This window comes from Cetorhinus maximus, chromosome 1 (assembly GCF_964194155.1).
Source record: "Cetorhinus maximus chromosome 1, sCetMax3.hap1.1, whole genome shotgun sequence".
Lineage (NCBI taxonomy): Eukaryota > Metazoa > Chordata > Chondrichthyes > Lamniformes > Cetorhinidae > Cetorhinus > Cetorhinus maximus.
In genome coordinates, this window is record NC_135879.1 from 153,376,555 (window position 1) to 153,389,078 (window position 12,524).

At 42.3% G+C, this 12,524-nt stretch overlaps 1 protein-coding gene across 5 annotated transcripts in view; it reads left to right on the forward strand.

Annotated features, from left to right (window-relative positions):
- The window catches only part of LOC144684510 (calcium uptake protein 3, mitochondrial-like), a 175,685-nt gene that overhangs the window by 55,549 nt on the left and 107,612 nt on the right, over window positions 1–12,524 (forward strand). For all 5 annotated transcript variants that reach the window (XM_078548356.1, XM_078548366.1, XM_078548384.1 and 2 more), the window contains exons 3-4: window positions 9,648–9,679; window positions 11,378–11,456. In XM_078548356.1, the coding sequence (XP_078404482.1) occupies window positions 9,648–9,679; window positions 11,378–11,456 (111 nt within the window). The remainder of the gene's footprint in view (window positions 1–9,647; window positions 9,680–11,377; window positions 11,457–12,524) is intronic.

Here is a 12,524-nt window from a genome sequence, read left to right on the forward strand (position 1 = left end):
ACAGTATATCATTCCATACAAAGTTAGTTTCAAATGCATAGACTTCTTGAGAGAAGTGAAGTTTATTTTCTGCAGATAGTTTGAGGACTTACAGAAAGAAAATATACTTATATTTACATAACTGCTACTGGCTGAGGCTACAAAGGAGTTTTGTGTAATCAGAAAAATGGAAATCTATTTTGTAACTCCAAAAGGAACAGGGTGTTTAAACATCATGGTAAATCTCTCTTCATTGTAAGCCTTCATTTGGTGAATACATTTAAGTGGTGAAAACTGAGAACTGACTAATTAGAGTAGACCTAAAGGGTTACGTGCTTTCATATTGGAGTCAAGGAATTGTTCAAGAAATGCATTAAACATAAATTTTGTAGAATGAATCGAATGTTTCACAACCCCCCCTCCAATGTCTCTACTTTGTCATACTGCTTGTCCTGGATGAGCAGAAATGGCCTCCGTCTAACTATTAGAAAGATGAGGCAATTGTCTTTGGTCCCAACCACAAACTCGGTTCCCTAGTCACTCCTTCTATCCCTCTCCTTGGCAAATGTCTGAGGCTGAACCAGACTGTTTGCAAATTTGATTCCGAGATGAGCTTCTGACCGCATATCCATTCCATCACTAAGACCACCTACTTCCACTTCTGTAACGTCAACTGACTACACCTGTGCTTCAGCTCATCTACTGCTGAAGCCTTCGTCCATGCCTTTGTTACATCTCAGACGTAACAATCCCAGTGCTTCTGGCAGGCTTACCATCATCCACCCCTGTATAAAATTGAGCTCAACCAAAACTCTGTTGTCCCATATTCTAACTCAAACCAAGTAAAGTTCACAAATCATCTTTGTGCTTGCAGACTTATACTTGCACCTGGTCCAGTAACACCTTAATTTTTTTTAAAAAATCATCGTTTTCAAATCCTTCTATGGCTTTAGTCATCCCTACCTCTGTAACCTCTTTCAGCTCTACAGATCTTCGAGACCTCGCTCCTCCAATTCTGGCCTCTTGTGCATCCCTGATTTCCTTCGCTCCACCATTGGCAGCTGTACCTTCACGTGTCTAGGACCCAAGTTCTGGACTTTTATTCTAAAACTTTTCTGTCTCTTCCTTCCCTAAGATACTCCTCAAAACCAGTCTCTTTTTGGTCATCTGCCCTAATATCTCCATATGTGCTCAATGTTCAATTTTTTTATACTTCAGTGGGGTACTTTGAGATGTTTTTCTATATTGAAGGTGCTAAATAAGTGCAAGTTGTTATTGGTAAATTAGCTTTTCATTGGTAGAAATTTCTGTACAAAGTGCTGATCTTTGAACCTCTTGGGATTGAATAATCTTCTGTTAGAAGCTGACTAATATAAAAAACAACAGGTATTGGCTGAGGAGTTACAGTGGGGTAGGTGAACTGAGTACAATGCTATAGGGCGCAGTGTTGATACTATTGCTATTTCTCATTAAGTCTGCGATTTGGATTCAGAAACTCAACAGAAATTGATTACATTTGCATGTTAATCACATTTGGTGGTGACAACTTGGGCAGGAAGTTCACTTGGAGGAGGCAACACAAAAGTTACAAACCAAGTTGGACAAAGTATGTAAGGAAACAGAATAATGGCAAATGAAATTTAATAGAGATAAATGTAAACTACTGTAGGTAAGAAGGAAAATATATGGGAAGGTCACACATTCTGTGAATAATGTTGAAATAGTTATGAATTAAATTGAAAGTGACCTAGGAGATCAAAGCTGAACATGGCAAAGCAGCAGTCAACAATGCAAGTTGAAGATTGACTTACATCATAAAAACAGTAGGATGCAAAAAGTAGTCTTAACCAAATGTTCTAGAATCTGGGTAGACTGTACGTTGAGTGCCCTGTCTAGTTCTGACTACCAGAACACAAGGGAGAGGCACAAGGCTAATTCCTAGCATTAAAGGTCCGTGCTGTGATGAATTACTGGGGGAACTGGAATTTTACACACTGAACAAAGTGCTATAAATTACTCAGCAGGTCTGGCAGTATCTGTGGAGCGAGAAAAAGAGTTAACGTTTTGAATTGAATATAGACTCTAGTTCAGAAATATTACTACTTCTTCTCGAGTTCTGAAGAAGTCATATTCGACTCAGAACGTTAATGCTGTTTCTCTCTCCACAAATTTGCCAGACCTGCTGTTTATTTCCATCACTTGCTGTTTTTATTTAAGGTTGCTAAGAGGTGATCTATATAGAGGTATATTAGATGATACAATATGGAAAAGATAAATCTGGAAAATAAGTTTACATTAAACTTGGAGTAGAACAAGAAATGAAAATTTTGAACTGATGTCAGGAAATTCTTTCTCATACGAAGTGTGTTTAACACGGTTGTCCAACGTTTTTGCTGAGGGGCCATTTTTCTCATTCAAGGAGCCAATGAACTAATTTCGGAAAGACAAGGTTTGGCACAAAATTGAATGTGAACTTAAAAAAAAATCAATGTCAAAGCAATAAATTGATAATTTAAAAAAATAATTGTGTTCACCTCCGGTGGCTCTCACTTCGAGCTGGCCCTGGCAGAATTCATATGAAAGTAGGGGTTAGAAGCAGGTTGCCTTTGAGCCTGGGTTTTCCTCCTCTCCTGGCTTGCTTTGTGGATAGGTTTTTGTGGAAGCGATGAGGAAGAGGGGAAGGGTGGGTGTGTGTCTGGCTCATGCCCAGTCTCAGGGTTCTTACATTCATGTACGCAGGTGTACATACCTTCCCAGGCCCGGCAGGTTTCGACATTTTACCTCTTGAGGAGGAATTCAGGGCAGCTGTTAAAGTGCCAAGATATGCTTCCTCACACTTCTCTGTTGGAGACTGCAGCTTCCCCAGGCAGGGGCTGGGTGGACCCTGTTGCTGTGACTGCTTTTGCTTGTGGCCTCCCCGGCCCGCTCTGCCATCTTGACACCTGTGCTCCCTCAGGGGGCTGGTGCCTGTATGGGAGGGCAAGAGAGAGAGCACGACCAAAGGCAGAGAGAGAATGCACCGTGGCCACTCGCCTTCCCACTGCTTGCTACTCCTCCGAGCATGTTAGACAACGTTCTGAGTCGAATATGACTTCTTCAGAATTCGAGAAGAAGTAGTAATATTTCTGAACTAGAGTCTATATTCAATTCAAAACGTTAACTCTTTTTCTCGCTCCACAGATACTGCCAGACCTGCTGAGTAATTTATAGCACTTTGTTCAGTGTGTAAAATTCCAGTTCCCCCAGTAATTCATCACAGCACGGACCTTTAATGCTAGGAATTAGCCTTGTGCCTCTCCCTTGTGTTCTGGTAGTCAGAACTAGACAGAGCACTCAACGTACAGTCTACCCAGATTCTAGAACATTTGGTTTCTCTCCCACATTTGCTGCTGATAGGCTCACTGGTAACAAATGTAGGACAGAAATGGCCTGTGATTGGAGAAGCAGTTCCTTGCAGACCTGTCACTTCCATTTACCTGTATTTTGAACAGAGAGTCTGTGGGCTGGATCGTAGCATGTTGGACAACCCCGATTTAACATGTTGGCACAGCGAATTCATGAATAAATGATCCTGACGCTTATGCATGGATTGACCATGGCGAATTATCTGAGGTGAAGGAAAGCTTGACACAATCATAAGAAATAGGAGCAGAAGTAGGCCATTCAGCCCATCAAGCCAGCTCCTTCATTCAATAAGATCATGGAATAGTGGAGTTGAAAACCCTGCAACCGCTTTTAAACGAGTTAGATGCTAGAATTGGAGGACCTTATGATCTATTTGGATGGGTGAACTTTATGCCAAAGGCTCTTCCTCATCCATAATTAGCTACTGATTTGTGATATTTTGCGTGATATTGTAAACATGTTGGCACACACAATTTATGAATAAATGATCCAGGCACTTATGCATGGATTGGTTGGGAACCTCGCCCACTGACCATGGTGAATTATCTGAGGTGAAGGAAAGCTTAACACAATCATAAGATCATAAGAAATAGGAGCAGAAATAGTAGGCCATTTGACCCATCAAACCTGCTCCTCCATTCAATAAGATCATGGCTGATCGGATTATGGCTGTAACTCCAGTTTCCTGTCTGTCCGTCATAATCCTCGATTCAGTTGTTAATCAAAAATCTCACTAACTTGACTTTGAATATATTCAATGCCCAGCCTTCACTGCTCTCTGCGGAAGATAATTCCAAAGACTACTGATCTTTTGAAAGAAGAAATTCCTCCTCATTTCTGTCTTAAATGGGAGGGTGCTTATTTTTAAACTCTGCCTCCTAGTTTTAGATTCCCCCATGAAAGGAAACATATTCTTTGCCTCTACCCTGTCAAGTCCCCTCAGCATCTTATGTTTCAAAAGATCACCTCTCATTCTTCTAAATATAGGCCCAAACTGCTCAACCTTTCTTCATAAGACAACCCCTTTATCCCAGGAATCAGCCTAGTGAACCTTCTCTGAACTGCTTCTAATGCAAGTATGTCCTTCCTTAAGTAAGGAGACCAAAATTGTACCAAAATTGCAATCTCACCAATGTCTTACAGCTGTAGCAAAACTTCCCTACTTTATACTCCGCCCACCTTGCAAGAAAGTCCAACATTCCATTTGTCTTCCTAATTACGTGCTGTACCTGCATGCTAACTTTTTATGATCCATGTACAAGGACATCTAGATCCCTCTGTACTGCAGCATTCTATAGTCTCTCTTCATTTAAATATTATTCTGCTTTTCTATTCTTCTTGCTAAAGAGGACAACCTCATATTTTCCCACATTATGCTCCATCTGCCAAATTTTTGCCGGCTCACTTAACATGTTTAAATACCTTTGCAGACTCTTTAGGCTGCATTTCATGTGCACCTACCAGGCATATTTTCGGCAGGGGCACGTAAATTACGGCATATGCCAACCCCACCACCTTCCCACCTACCTCCGAGCTCACCCCCATAATACAGGAGATGGGCAGGCACCCGAAATCAGCAGCCTGCCCGCCATATTTAAATAAATAATCAAGAGTCAATTGAGCTTGTTAACAAGCCAACTGACCCTGATAATGTGCTGATCGCACCATAAAAGGTTGGCTTGAGCAGTCGGGCGGGAGTGGGCAGGCCATCTTTTAAAAAAACTTTTGAAGACGGCAGAAAGGAAGGGGGGCTACTATCTTTGGGGGGTGCCCTTTATGCATCAGGGGTCAGCCCCCTAAGATAGTATACCCGCCTCTTCCTACCCGCCTGCTCTATAAAACCTACCACCCAACCCTCCCCGCCCTAGACCCCACACTTACCTTGCTGGGATCATGGGCCATCTTCTCTGGCCTGTTTGCAGTCCTAGCAGTGCCCACTAATATGCTCTTGGCTTTGCTGGAGCTGCTGGCGAGTCCAATTTGCCGCCAGCTCCTGAGGGCAAGACACCCCCCCCTACCTCCCCCTCCAAACCCCAGTGAAGAGGTGAAGTCCCACTAGCAGCCCCTTTAGCCTGCTTGCAATATCTTATGGCTGCAGGGCGGGCTGGCGCCCAGTGGGTCAGCACCATGCCCGCCATTCACCGCCCTGCAAAATGTGCTGCCCTTTACATTATCCCCACAACTTGCTTTCCTACCTTTGTATCATCAGCAAATTTGGCTATAATGCAGTCAGTCCCTTCATCCAAGTCATTAATATAGAATGTAAATAGTTGAGGCTGCAACACTCCCCTAGTTACAGTCTGCCAATCTGTAAATGACCCATTTATCCCAACTCTCTGTTTTCTGTTAGTTAGCCAATCCTCTATCCATGCCAATATGATATCCAACACCATGAGCTCTTATCTTGTGTAGTAATCTTTTATATTGCACTTTATCAAATGCCTTTTGGAAATCCAATTACACTACATCTACTGGTTCCCTTTATCAGCCCTGCTTGTTACATCATTAAAGAGCCCTAATAAATTTGTCAAACATGATTTCCCTTTCACAAAACCATGTTGACTCTGCCTGATAGTATTATGATTTTCTAAATATCCTGCTAATACCTCCATATCAATGGATTCCAGCATTTTTCTAATGACAGATATTAGGCTAACTGGCCTATAGTTCCCTGTTTTCTATTCCCCTCCTTTCTTGTATAGAGGTAATGTACTTGTGGTTTTCCAATCCTCTGGGACCTTTCTAGAATCTAGGGAATTTTGGAAGGCTACAACCAATGTATCTGCCATCTCTGCAGCCAAGTCCTTTAAGACCCTAGGATGTAGGCCATCAGGTCCAGGGGAATTGTCAGCCTTTAGTCTCATTAATTTTCCTAGTACTTTTTCTCTAGTGAATTTCTTGCTAGTTTTCCCTCATACTCCAATTTCTTCCTCTTTATTATTTTCTTAGTCATCCTTATGATGGTTTCTAAAATTTTCCCAATCTCTTCTGGCCTCTCATTATTCTTTGCTGCATTGTACATCTTCTCTTTAAATTTGATACCATCGTTAACTTTCTTATAAGTCATGGATGGTGCATCCTTCTCGTAGAGTCTTTCTTTCTCAATGGAATATATTTTTGTTGAGAGTTTTGAAATATCTCCCTAAATGTCTGCCACTGATTCTCTACCACCTTAACTTTTAACCTACCTTCCTAGTCCACATTAGCCAGCTCTATCTTCATACCTTGTAATTGCCTTTTTTTAAGTTTAAGACACTAATTTCAGACCAACATTTCTTACCCTCAAACTGAATGTGAGATTCTATGATGTTATGCTCACTCTTACCTAGAGGATCTATTACTATGGGGTCCTTTATTAATCCTGATTCATTACACATTACCAAATCTAAAATAGCTTGTTTCCTGGCTGGTTCCTGGGCGCAACGTTCTGCGAAACTGTCCAAAATACACTCGGAACTCATCCTCCAGGCTACCTTTGCCAATATGATTCGTCCAATCTGTATGAAGAGTAAAATCTCCCATGATTATTGCAGTACCTTTCTTACAAGTCTCCATTATTTCTTGATTTATACTCTGTCCTACAATGTAGTTACTGTCAGGGGCCTATAAACTACTCCCACCAGTGGCTTCTTTCATTTGATATTTCTTATCCCCACCCAAACTGATTCTACATTTTGATCCTCTGAACCAACTACGACTCTACTGATTTCATCCTTGAGTAACAGAACTACCCCACCTCCAGTACCTTTCTTCCCAAGTTTCTAAAATGCTAAATACCCTTGAGTATTCAGATCCCAGCTGTGGTCGCTTTGCAACCATGTCTCTGTAATGGCTATCATATCATGTTCATTTATTTTTATTTGTGCTATCAATTCATCCATCTTATTACAAATGCTGCGAGCATTCAAATAAAAATCATTTAATTTTGCTGTTTTACCATTTTTCCCTACTCTGAACTTATTTGCTGGTGTACTCTTTTATGTTTGTACACTGTGTCCCTCTCTGTCACACATTACCCGCATTGCTATCCTGCACTATTGCCTTGTCCTGTCCCTTTAACTTTCCAAATCTGCCCTCATGTGAACCCTCCTCTCCATTATTTAGTCTAAAGCCCTCTCTACAGCCCTATTTATGATTTGCCAGTACCCTGGTCCCAGTGCATGTCAGGTGAAGGCTATTCCAATGGTACAGCTCCCTCTTTCCCCAGTACTGGTGTCAGTGCCCCATGAATTGAAACCCATTTCTCCCACACCAACCTTTTGACCCATGCATTCAATTCTGATCTTATTTACCCTATGCCAATTTGCTTGTTCCTCAGGTAGTATTCCAGTGATGATTACCTTTGGGGTTCTGCTTTTTAATTTAGTTTCCTAGCTGTTCATATTCCCTCAGCAGAACTTCTTTCTTAGTCCTATCATTGGTACCCATGTGGACTAGGAAAACTGGATCCTCCCCCTCCCACTCCAAGTTCCTCTCCAGCCCTGAGGAGATGCCCTTAACCCAAGCACCATGCAGCAACACAGCCTTGAGGACTTGCGCTCTAGGCTGCAAAAAACAGTGCCTATCCTCCTAACTATACTCTCCCCTACTACATCTACAGTTATTTAAGTTTTCCCCATGGTGCTGAGGTCAGTTTTCTCATCCTCCCTGCAGTTCCTGCTCTCATCCACACAAGCTGCAAGAACCTCAAACTTTTTGGACAATTACAGTGGCTGAGGCTCCTCCATTGCTACCTTTTCGATTCCAATACCTGTCTCTCTTACAGTTGCACCCTCCTATCCCTGACAAATCAAATGTTAAGTACCTAGCATAAGGGTAGTGACTCCCTCCTGGAACAAAGTGTCCTGGTTACTTTCCCCCTCCCTGATGCATCGCAATGTTCTAGGCATAGACACCAGCTTATCAACTCACAGCCAAAGTTTCTCGAGCTGTAGACACTTACCGCAGATGCGGTTGCCGTGGGTAACACAGATACCCACCAGTCTACATGCTACAGCGGCAAACATTACCTGCCCTGTCATTTTGATTTTGTTCGTATTTAACTAATTGGATTTCAAGTTTAGAATATCACTCAATGATTATCTGTAGTTATATTATGGTGCTTAACTAGTTACACTTAAATTTAATACAATATATCCCCCCAGTACCGCTTTAAACTACTGCCCCTGTTTGGAGGGGGAAAACGTTAAAACTTGCCAATTGCCTACCTGCACACAAACTTATAGCCTCTTGCTTCTGCTCTTGGGTCTTGCTGATTCTGGCTCCTTCTCTTGGGCCATCCCTTTTTTGTAAAAGGCCAGAACAGCATCTCCTTCCTCACTGCACCGAATTCCCTCACTTACCAAATTCCAGGATTTTCGTATTCAATCTTGCTGCACTCAGTCTCTAATTGCACCTGTGTGTGACTTATAAGAGATGCATTAGGACACTTGCTACGTTTTAGTTCCTGGAAAATCTAATTGACAAATGCTGAAAAACATTTCTGAATACTTTCCCTTCTTTCCTTTGTAAAGGGGGCACTAAAAATTTCAGGAAAAAATATTTTGTTCCTAAGTTTTACCTCTTTAATGGCAGCCTAGCAAAAGAGACATGTGTTATATCTGGACTATTTGTCAGGCCTCAATGAATACTAAGAGCATGGAAAATATGATGTTCAGAATATTTGCCCATGGTTCTTCCTCCTCCCTCTTAGTACATTTGCCTTGTAGAGGGAAGGGAAGGCGAGGCTCTACTGTCATAAGGCCATCTCAGAAGTTTAGGCATAGAGACAGGATTCAGCAGAGTATATCAGAACATCTCTGGATTTTAGGGACATTTCATTTTACTTAATTGAAAGATATCACCATCTAAAACTTTGTGAAATGTATAATAGAATAGTTATTGAAAAAATGCAAAAGGTCATTTTTCTCACCAAATTCGTCAATATTTTCACCACATGTTTTTTAATCTAATCTTGCTTTCTTGCTTAACTATTAACATCCTTTTTTTCATGCAACAGTCTAATTCCCTTTAAAAACATGTTTAGCCTCTGCTCCAACAACAAGTATCTTAAGTTTGTACCCTCGTTGCTATCTCAATAACCAGCGAAAGCAACCCATCACTATGTTATAATCCTTTATAATCTTAAAGGGTAACTTGATAGAGGCTTTAATGATTTCAGCTCAGATATTAATGAACATTGATTTTTGAATTTTATATATATGTATATCCAATTTGAGTTCCACTGATAATACAATAAAATAAATTAACTATCTGTTTTGCAGGTTTTAAGCCTCGGAAATCACTCTCAAGACAGGTGAGTAATCCTGAGACAGTGGGGACTGATTTTAACTTTTGGTTGGGGGTGGAAAACTGGATGTTGAAGATTGGGTTGCCTGTTATACACCCTGCCTGATTTTCCACCCTGTAATGGGGAGAAAAATTGAGTGGGGAGTTTTAGCAGCTATATTTTCAAGTGATTGATTGATACGTGGACATTTTTTTCAGCTTTTAAAACCTTTATTTAGGCTTTTTCAGGTCTGCCTTCCGGGAGCTCTCTCACAGCGCTCACCCGCACCCATGATGATGTCATTGCCTGCCCTCTTCCTGCCCCCTCCCTGGCAGTGCTGAGCTTTTCAGCGCGTCTTTCATGCTGGCTGGCTGTTAATTGGCCAGCCAGTCTACTGGGCCCACCAATCGCGTGTGCCGCCACTATCTCACTCTCTCTCCGACACACACACACAGCAGTCAGCCTCTTCCTCCCTGCACCGCCCTAAACGACCTGGGGCTCTGCTCTGCAACGGCTAACTCCCAACCTCTCCTTCCCGGGGCCTCGGGCCTCACAGCCAGCCTCTCCTTCCCGGGGCCCTGGACCTCGCGGCCAGCCTCTCCTTCCCAGGGCTCCGGACCTCTCCTCCCCAGGGCTCCAGGCTTGGCAGCCAGCCAGCATCTCCCCGCAGGCACTCTGCTCCGCCATACTCTGCTCTCCGGGCCCAACTCTATCAGCACTACGCCACTGGTTGGCAAACCACCCTTCGCATTCATGGGAGCCGCCATTGGCTCGTGGGCCATGCAATGAAGAGCAGTGATTTAGTCTGCTGTATTCAGTGCTCAAAATGCAGTCCCTTTTACATTGGGGAGCGCAAACACACACTGGATGGGCGCTTTGCAGAACACCTCCATTCAGGCCGCCAGCATGACCCCGACCTTCTGTTTGCTTGCCATTTCAATTCACCATCACCCACCCTCCGCCCCTGCTCTGCGGCCCACCCTCCACTTCCACTCCACGACTGAGCCTATCTGCAGCAAATGAAGGGAGAAACCAGCCTGTGATTGGAAGAGCAGCTTTACAGCATTTATCCAATGTAAATTAGTTAAATGTTCCACAAGTTTGGCAGGCCAAATCCAGAGTGCAATGCAGCTCACAGGCTGAGAGCTGGACAAGCCTGCATTAAGGTATCAAGCCTTGACGCCTTATATGAGGAACATCTAGTTAAGGCCTGACACAGCACAGAAGCAGATGCAGAGCAGTCCCACCTTCTGCAAGGATGCTTGTGGCAATTCTGTCTATTTAATGGTTAACTGTGGCCTGAACTTTAATGTATCACTTGCCTGTAAATTCACACCTGTGCTTGGAGTTCCCTATTCTTGCATTTTTGTCTGAAACTTTGTGCTTCCCTTGGAAAAAGCTACTAATAGGTTGAGATGCCTTTGAGACTCATTCAGACATTTTGTCCCACATCGACACTTTACTTGTCCCCATTGTTTTGAATTTGACTTGGATTGTTTTCCCACTAATTCTGTCTTCACTGGATATGCCTGAGTTTCTACTTACTGCTGTCATGCAAATAATTTTAGACCAGAGGGCTGTTATTCAGAGGTGCGATTAACACCTTTACTATATCATTTTAGAACTGATTTAGACCCGTATATGAAAATCTATCTTTAAAAGAAAAATCCTTGAGTTGTAATTTTACTCACTTGAAAGACTTTATGTTTATACATGGTTTTACAGGAATTGGAAAACATGCTTGCAGAAACTCCTCCAGTATGGAAAGGCTCTTCAAGACTCTTTCGAACTTTGCGTGATAGAGGTGAGTGAAATTCTTATGATAAGTTGGCACTGCTTTATTATCAACCATTGTGAATCCATGACATATGTGGAGAAGGCTCCTTTTGTAGCCAGTACTGGTGTTAAGGTTCAATGGCAACTCAATGTATTTACACATGATGTTGGACCACACGAAAACATGATTATTTGAAACTTCTGGTTTGATTGGTTTATTCCCTTGATACATTTTCATGTAGCACATTTCATGTGGCTTTGCTCAAAAGGGAACATTTATGATGAGATCTGGTAACTCAATATTTTGCCATTTTTTGGCAACTAAGCTCAAAATGCATTGACTTTAAGTTGCTTAAATGGAGAATGGCTGCATAATTCTGAGGTGCAGAAGGGTCTAGGTGTTCTAGTACATGAATCACAAAATGTTAGTATGCAGGTACAGCAAGTAATTAAGAAGGCTAATGGAATTCTGTCCTTGATTATGAGAGGGATTGAACATAAAAGTAAGGATGTCATGCTTCAGTTATACAGGGCATTGGTGAGACTGCACCTCGAATACTATGTGCAGTTTTGGTCTCCTTATTTAAGGAAGGATGCAAATGCATTGGAGGCAGTTCAAAGGAGGTTTACTAGATTGATACCTGGAATGAGTGGGTTGTCTTATGAGGAAAGGTTGGACAGACTGGGCTTGTTTCCACTGGAGTTTAGAAGAGTGAGGGGGGATTTGATTGAAGTATACAAGATCCCCAACTGCCTTGACAAGGTGGATGTCGAAAGAATGTTTCCTCTTGTGGGTGAGTCCAGAACTAGGAGGCACTGTTTTAAAATTAGGGGCCGCCCTTTTAGGACAGAGATGAGGAGAAATTTTTTCTCTGAAGATTGTGCAACTTTAAAATTCTCTGCCTGAGAAGGTGGTGGAGGCGGGGTCATTGAATATTTTTAAGGCAGAGGGAGATAGATTCTTGTTAGGGAAGGGAATCAAAGGTTATCGGGGTTGGATGGGAATGTGGAAATCGAAACACAAGAAGATCAGCCATGAAAATTGAATGGCGGGAGCAGGCTAGAGGGGCCGAATGGCCTACTCTTGTTCCTATTT